Genomic DNA, 8,746 nt, shown 5'->3' with positions numbered 1-8,746 from the left:
TGGCTGGGCATCGGTCGGTGGGTGGTGAGCAATTGCACTGTGCATCACTTGCTTTGTGTAGTAGTAGTATTATTATTATATTATTATTATTATCATTTTATTTCAATTATTAAACTCTTTATATCTCAACCCACAAGTTTTTCTCACTCTTACTCTTCCAATTCTTTCCCCTCCCACCGGGTGGGGGGGAGTGAGCGAGCGGCTGGGGGGGGGCCCCGTGGCCGCCGAGGCTGAACATGAAAATTTGCCGACTGAGGTTAAACCATGACAAGTAGTTGGAAGCTGAAATGAGATAAATTTGCAGCAAAGACGGAAATTTGGAGAAGTGAGGCTGATTAACCATCATGGTGGGAGGTTTCAAACAACTGATGTGTTCTCTGTGGAGCCTTAGTATACAGATTGACTGTTTGTTTTCAGATGTTTAGGAGTTAATCCTGGGAAAGCAATATCTTATATCTACACCAGCAATTGATTTGGAACAGCAGTACAGTTTTGATGTGGTTCCCTCATGGTTTCTGCAGACTGTGTGTTGGTTTAGTTCAGAGCAGTGAACCCATCTGTTTTCAGAGGAAATGGAAATGTTCTGCTTCAAATGCAGTACAACACTTGATAAAACCACGAGCTTGCAAAGCAATGTGGGAACAACTTCAAACTTTTAGCATGTACCTTATGCACGTGTGTCAATAAAAAGCTTGTGAACTTACCAAGAGTACCCATGATACCCTGAAGCAGTGAATGCTACAAACAGGGGCATATGCACCTGTGTTTCACTCTTGGGCTCTTTCCTAATCTGTCTGCAGTGCTAGTTGGAAACTCCTTCCTTCTTTTGCTTGCTTTAGCTTCATCAAACCCTTTGTAGTATGCCATGTGTCTCTTATTACTCCTTTAAATCTCCATTCAACTACTTCCTTCTAATGTTGATGGCTAACCCTTCTGTGCATCAAAACACTTTTCTTCGCAGCAGCTGCGAAGCAGAGCAGTACCTATAACTCAGAAGGTGCAGGTGACAGAACATCAGCACCTAGTCCGTTGCATGAGGCTTTTTATCTGGCAGTCAGGCAACCAAGCACACCTCATGCCACCTCTGCTCTCTACACAGGACAGACATGAAGAGAGCATGGGCATTGTCCATATCTGGATATGGTCTTGTGACCGAGGGATGTGGGTTAGTCAGTGTCTCTCCTAATATCTATAGGCATCTGGATGTTTCAAATGATCTTGTGCCTTCTTGGAAAGACTAACCATGCGATCTGAGATGAGGGACTGGTTCACCTGAAGTGTCTACCAGGCATTTTCAGTGCAGCTGTAGAAGCTGGCCTTTTGCTGTTTCTATACAGCTTCTTGCACTGCATATTCTTGAAACCTGGAGTGGGGAGGTGAGCCAGACAACAGTTACCGTACTGTCACTCTGAAATAGCCTGCGGAACAAGAGTAGGTCTTTTTGTGTGAGATTCTATATGGGCGAGGGTGAAGAGGGCACTGGTGCAACAAGGCGCACATACTCTTCTGTTGCACTAGGTTGTTTGGCAATATAGACCTAGTTACTGTCCTTCTTATACAAGTATTCTCCTAGTATGAACCCAGTCCTTAATCTCCAGGTTTATTCTGATGAAAGAAAAAAGCCTCTTGAGTTTAATAGTCTTGTGAGGTCATCTATAGTATGTGGTGCATCCTATGGATCTGAGAATCCACTGGAGCATGCTGTGGCTCCCTTCCTGTTTACATATCCGCTGTTTGCCTTAGGTGGAAGCCAAGTCACGCAGATCGTGGTGCATACCCAGTGTGCAGTCCTAGGGTTCAGCCATGGTGAGAATCTGAGGGCGAGGACAGTGAAGTACAATGCCCACAGAGTATAGGCACAGGGAACGTGGTTATGCAGTACTTCTATGCAGGGGAAAGTGGATCTCCAAACTGAAGAGGGATGCTGTGAAAATAGCCTACATTCATTGGCTTGTTGTCCACGAAGAGAGATTTGAGTGTTTCCTTCTGACACGTGGTAGTTTTCAAATAGGAGGGGTAAAAAAATGCATGGAATCAAACTAATCTTCTAGACTAATTGGGCACTCTTAAAGCAAGCTCCAGTCTTTTTGCATTATCTGACAAGTTCTTAGTAGTTCATATACTAATTTACGAACAGATACTAACACAGAATACACAGGTAACATTATCCAAAATTACTGTGGCATTTCAGAGAAGTCAAAGGATCTCTCATTTCCTCTCCCAAGAAATAAACTTATTATTCTTCACAGAACTGAAACTGACTTTCAGTATAGATTTTTCCTCATGCTAATACTGAAGTAAATTAGCAGAAATATTGTTTACATTTAAGTACCATTAATCTGTGTGCTTGTTAAGAAATTTCCTTTCAAATTATTGTACGGATAGAGATAATGACTTGCTTATTTAGTTGCATGAATAACATCCCTTGTTTTTCAAGGTTTCTCAATCTTCTCCGGCAATTAGCAAATGGATACATAATTACTAACATGAAGAGAAGCAAACTATTTTTGTTGCTGGATGCAGTGGGAGTTCAATATTGTCTGTTCAGATAGACATCTGTTTTGAAGGAAAAAGTTAAAATGATCTGTTTTCCTAAAAGTAGAATTCAACAACGTTTGAATTATTGACCCTGTGTTTTCAAATGTTGTCATTATATGAATTGGTCTGTAAACTCCTCATTACGTTGATCTAATCTATCTCATGATGGTGTAATTACATTGGATATATAGTTGAAAGGATTATGATAAAATTTTACTACAAAAGACACTTTGCGTATGGCATCTACAGACCTTGATTGCTAATGGAAACTTACTGCACTGTGCTGTATGAACGAAAGGTTAAGAAACATGCTTGTTCACATGACCAAATTCTGCTACTAGTCTTGTAATGTCAGCAGATCGTAACAAGCTAATCAAACAACATTTTTGATTTATATAGGTAAATATGGAAAGAGCTTTCACGCAGAAACCTCAATTTCTCTGCAGAGCAGTCATTTCCTCCTAATCCACGTGGAAGCAGACAGCTAGGACCTTTAGGTAAACGCAGCCCACAAGGGATTGAGAGAAGAAAGCTGCCTATCTAACAGCTTGTTTGAGAGGCAAGGTCCACCTACATCTGTAGCTTCACTTCAAAATATAGCTTATCTTGGTAAAGTATACTCTGACAACCTGCTGGTCTTGTCACATGGCCTTATGCAGCTGGATATTCACTTAGTCTCTTTGCTGATGGTCATACTACTGGATTTCTCTGTATTGAAAGAGAACCATCTGAAAGACTCAAGTTATGGGCGCAAAAAGGCAAAGCTGTCTTTATCTGGAGTGTGAAGTGACTTTGTTCTAGAAGCACTTCACTAGCATTTACTTGGTAATTTAAATAAAACTCAGTGGCTTTGGAGGAGGATTCAAAGCAATATAATAGATCTACCATCAGACCCCAAATGTTGTCTACTCCTAGCAACAAGAAATGCTGCCTTCAGAGGAAGATAGCATAGGTAACATAGCCAGAGACTCAAAATGGAAGGGTGAAAATACTGAATTTCAGTCCTGAATTCCTTTTGATTTATCCCGTGCAATTATGGCAACAAGACGTAAGGGTGCAGGATGCTACAATAATCTCAGTTTCTATGAAAACCTGGTATAAGTGGTTAAGCCATCTTGCCAAATGACACAAGAGAACAGTAAACAGTGTACAATTCCTTCGCAATTTTATTATTCCTTTTATTGCAAAGAAGTCTGCTATGGAAATGCTGGTGTATTGTCAGTATAAAAAAAAAAGGGGGGGATGACAACACCAAGATGTGTCCTTTTGACAGGAATGAGAATGGCTGATTCTTTCACTGTTTAAAATTTTTATGTATTTGTTTTTCTATGTGGAAGTTAGGGAAATACACAATTACATCTGTATATATGCACATGCATACTTTTATATAAGTCTAGCAACATAAGAATAAACTTTATACTTACAGTACTACTCTTATCTAGAGACCTATTGATTACTGCAAGCTCTGCTGACTGAAGAGCTCAGTGTGGGATTGGGATTATCCAGGATGTCACCAGACTTGCGTATACAGTGTACATTATTACTGCTTTGAGACAATATGCCTAATATGTGATATATGACAGTAGCTTCTTTTCTGATCGAGCACTTCAGCTCAGTGTATTAAAGATACTATTTTAAATATTTCTTTTCAGGTTTTATAGGGTGGTTGATGGGCATGGCAATCAATATTCATTCTGATCACATTCTCAGAAATCTGAGAAAACCAGGGGAAACTGGTTACAAGATACCAAGAGGTGAGTAAAAATGTTACAGAAATTTATATAGCAAAAGAAGCATCTCTCATATGAGGAGGGGCTGGGAGAGCCAGGACTTCAGCCTGGAGGTGAGTAAAAATGTTACAGAAATTTATATAGCAAAAGAAGCATCTCTCATATGAGGAGGGGCTGGGAGAGCCAGGACTGTTCAGCCTGGAGAAGAGAAGGCTCAGGGGGATCTTACCAATGTATATAAATACCTGATGGGAGGGAACAAAGGAGAGGGAACCAGGCTCTTCTTAGTGGTGCCCAGTGGCAGAACCAGAGGCACTGGGCACAAATTGAAACACATGAAATTCCATCTGAACACATTTTTTTTTGCTGTGAGAGTGGTCAAACGCTGGAACAGGTTGCTCAGAAAGGCTGTGGAGTCTCCATCTGTAGAGATACTCAAAACCTGACTGGACATGGTCCTGGGCAGCCTGCTCTAGCTGACTCTGCTTTAGCTGGGGGCAGTTGGACTAGATGACCTCAAGAGGTTCCTTCCAACCTAAAATGATTCTGTGTAAAGACGACCTTCTAAAGCTTGGTGCATTTTAGGGGAAATAGTCATTTATGGTAGAGAGGAAGCTGGAAATAGCAGTCTGTTGTCTACCTTAAGAAGATATTTCATCGTGTGGGAAACATTTTATTTTTTTTCCTCTCAAGCCAAGTATTCTGCAGGATCTATTTCATGATATCATGTGGTTTGTGTGAGTCTTTGAATTTCTTGACCAACTTTGACTGTATTTTTAAAAAGGGGTAAAAATGTAACATAGCATTCCACAACTTCTATGAGAATCTGCAGATGGGTGGAGAAAGAAGACTTAAATTATTATCCCAGTAGGGGAGGCAGGCAGAAAGTACTCAGCTACTTATGCAACTGTGTGTGGCTGGCCCATCTTATGTTGTCCCATGTATGAAGAGGGAGGGATCTTAGGTAATCGGAGAGCAACAACTACTGCGGTAATGGAGATACTGGGAAGAGAGGACAGAAATCCAGAGGAAGTTAGGCATAAAAGTTCTGGCCTTCATGGGAAAATGGAGAAAATGAAAGTACTTCTTATGGAGCCTGTTGAAGTGTTAATGCTTATTGACACTTCAGGAAGCATTAGACTCTTCCAGGTATATTACACTCAGTGTGAGCAGAAAAATAATAGTTACCTCTGAATTCTGCTGTTTCTCTGAGTTTTTCCTTTAGTTGTTGCCCTCTCTTGGTTTTTAGTGAGATTTTTGTTAATAAAACAAAGAACTAGATATATAAGATGGTAGATTGTTATTTTTCACCAAGAGGATAACTTCATATCTTTAATAGATGTAAATCCAAGTGCCCATGTAAGAATGTGCTATGTTCAGTGTACAAAAAGTTCTGAAGGAAATAAGATGTTATTTGCTGCACAATCAGAAGGAGTTGGTCTTTTTGATATTGCTTATCCAATTTAAGTGCTAGATTTCTGCCTCTCTTTTGTCACAAAAGCAAAGTAATTAAAGCAAGGTCAAAACATGTCCTTTATTACACTTGGCAAATATGTTTGGTCTTACTTCACTGATGTGAAGCACATCCTGAGATGTCATCAATTTGTACACTAACTTTGGGATGAGGGTGAAAGTTCTTCTTTTATAAAACTCCCAGCAGGTGAGTACTGACTGTTTATGCATAATTGGCTGTAAAACACATGTAACGCAGACCGCCAATTACTTATTTCACTGAGTGTCAGAGCTGAAGTAGTAGACTTGATGGGGGACAGGAACAAAAGGGCAACATGCTTTGAACTAGAGGATAAATTTGGAACTTGAATTCATAATAATAATACTGTTCACAACTACCTTAATTTCTGAAGTACTTAAAGAAATTAAACATTGTATGCTAATTAACCCTAGGAGTATTTTCTCTGGCTCTTAAAGGGGAGCATATTTTCTATATTTACGTAATTTAAAAGAGGTTTAGTTTATGATCAAAGAGCCAGCTTGATATCATTGTTAAATAATTATTTACAGAGGCATGAAATCACTTCTGATACTGGTAAATCTGCTTTTCTTCCATGATTTAAAGAGGGAAAAATGGAGCTGGAGAAGGTCTGTCTTAGAATGAGGTCTGAAGTGATCCCTCATAGTACAGCTTGAACTGAAAAACATTGCTTCTACTGCCTTTAAAATTATATAAATAGACATTGGTGTTATAGCTCTTATTGGACTTACAGTAAAAGATAGCATTGGACATCTCCTTGATTAAGGTGCTTTTAACGTAACTCTGTCCTGCTTTTAGGAGGAATGTTTGAGTATGTCAGTGGAGCCAACTTCTTTGGAGAGATCCTGGAATGGTTTGGGTTTGCCCTTGCCTGCTGCACCATTGAAAGCCTTGCATTTGCGTTGTGTACACTTTTCATCTTGGGTTCAAGGGCAAAACAACACCACCAGTAAGTGTTTGTGTCTTATAATTTCTGTTGTCTCTATGCTACACTTCATTTCCATTTTACAAATTATGCCTCATCCCATAGGGATGTTGCAGAGCAAGTCTTGTGAAAGACTTTGCTACTGCAGTGGAGAATATGATAGAGAATACTCTTTGAGTAGTATTAAGCACTGCAGAATTTCAAGGGGATAGTACTGAGCATACGCACACACAATGTACAATGAGATGGTCAAAATAATGGCTTTTAAATGAACATAGTTCATCCTGGACTTGTAAAGATTATAGACACATTTGGGAAAATTCTTTACTTGATGATACACTATACTTTCCCTTCCAGCTCGAACTTGTTTCTATAATATTAAAATTTTGAAAATCACTCTAATGGCTTCTGTTACAGGCATCCTTTATAGTCAAGTCTATATCATATTGTCTACAATCAAGTGTATAGACAATATGAAAACAATTCTGGTAGATGATATTTAATAAAGTCTCTGCTCTGTAATTAACAGTGTGACTGCTAATGTACTGTATTCATAATGTGGCTTTCCTGCTAACAGAAGGATCATAGTTTGAGAAGACTTGTTTCTTGAAACAATTCCCTTTAAGAAATAGCACATTTAAAAGAATTTGAACACCTTAATCTTATTTTGGTTATTTTCAGCTTCCTGCTTTGGTTCTCATGCTGAAACTTAGTGGTGTAAGAGGAAATAAGCCTGAATTTATGGAGGAAATAGGCTGAAAAAAATGCCGTTGCTAACAGTGTCAGGGCAGCCATGGCTATGTCTAGTGGAGTCTTGAAAACGTCCAGAAATGGAGTTTTTCTTGTACCTTGTTTGTGGGTGTTCTAGTTCTGTATTACCCTCCCAGTGAACAAGTTTTTCCTACTATCCAACCTGAACCTTCCAAGCCTGTTGCCTGTGACCATCTCTCCTTGTTTTACCACCTTCTATTACTGAGCAGAGTCATAGAATAGCTTAGATGGGGAGGAGCATCTGAAGGATGTCCAATCCAGTCATCTGGTGTGACCTGCTCCAACCAGGGCTAACCTCAAGGCTATACCAGGTTGCCCAGGTCCTCATCCAGTTGAGTTCTGAGTGTCTCTGAGGGTGGAGGTTTCAGCATGTCTCTGGCAAAGCACTGGAACAGGATTTTTCTCATTCTCATGGGGAAGAGGGTTTTTTCCTTATGTCCAGTTGGAATTTTCCATGTTGCAACTTTTATCCCCTGCTACTTGTCCACTTGCTGTGCACCTCCAAGAAGGGTATGGCTCTGTCTTCTCTCTAATATCGCTGTAGGTAGTGGAAGACTGCAATTAGATGTTCTTCTTAACTTCTTTTCCAAGCTGAACAAGCCTAGTACCCTCAACCTTTCCTCTTATATCATATATTCCAGCTATGCAGTCATCTTAATGACCATCTGCTGGATTCTTCTCCAGTTTGTGGACATCTCTGTTGCACTGTGTCCTGGTTTCAGCTGGGATAGAGTTAATTTTACCTAAGTACAGTAATAGCTTCAGTACAAAGCTCAAATACCAGATTAAGCTCAAGGCCAGTGTTTTAATAAATCTCCCAGGCAAAACATCACTAATCACTGCAGAGCACAGCAAACTGCAAAATCCAACACCAAACTTAACATGTATAGCAAAAAAAGAGCATGATGCAGATCAGATAAACTAATATTGAGAACAGATGAATCAATATTGTAACCTGCAACTGTTAACAGATATAAATTCCTTAATGTGCTCTGGTTAATCTGTTATTATCACAAACCCTTCTTGCCCCATGTTGGATGCCAAAAAAGGACTGTCATGGCTTAACCTCAGCTGGCAACTGAGCACCACACAGCTGCTTGCTCACTGCCCCCGCCCCGGTGAGTGGGGGAGAGAATCGGAAGAGTAAAAGTGAGAAAACTGGCGGGTTAAGGTAAGAACAGTTTAATATTTGAAATGAAATAAAATAAAATAAAATAGTAATTATGCAATTGCTCACCACCCGCCGACCGATGCCCAGCCAGTCCCCGAGCAGCGGCCCCCCTGGCCAGC

The 8,746-nt window shown here is 39.9% G+C and overlaps 1 protein-coding gene across 1 annotated transcript in view; it reads left to right on the top strand.

Annotated features, from left to right (window-relative positions):
- The window catches only part of SRD5A1 (steroid 5 alpha-reductase 1), a gene marked incomplete at its 5' end in the record, with an annotated part of 24,914 nt that overhangs the window by 12,398 nt on the left and 3,770 nt on the right, over positions 1 to 8,746 (top strand). Inside the window, 2 exons of the mRNA XM_009278714.2 lie at positions 4,191 to 4,292; positions 6,559 to 6,709. Coding sequence (XP_009276989.1) covers positions 4,191 to 4,292; positions 6,559 to 6,709 — 253 coding nt within the window. The remainder of the gene's footprint in view (positions 1 to 4,190; positions 4,293 to 6,558; positions 6,710 to 8,746) is intronic.

The sequence above is a fragment of the Aptenodytes forsteri genome, unplaced genomic scaffold, assembly GCF_000699145.1.
Source record: "Aptenodytes forsteri isolate BGI_AS27 unplaced genomic scaffold, ASM69914v1 Scaffold194, whole genome shotgun sequence".
Classification (NCBI taxonomy): domain Eukaryota; kingdom Metazoa; phylum Chordata; class Aves; order Sphenisciformes; family Spheniscidae; genus Aptenodytes; species Aptenodytes forsteri.
This window is presented reverse-complemented; position numbering and strand designations above follow the sequence as displayed.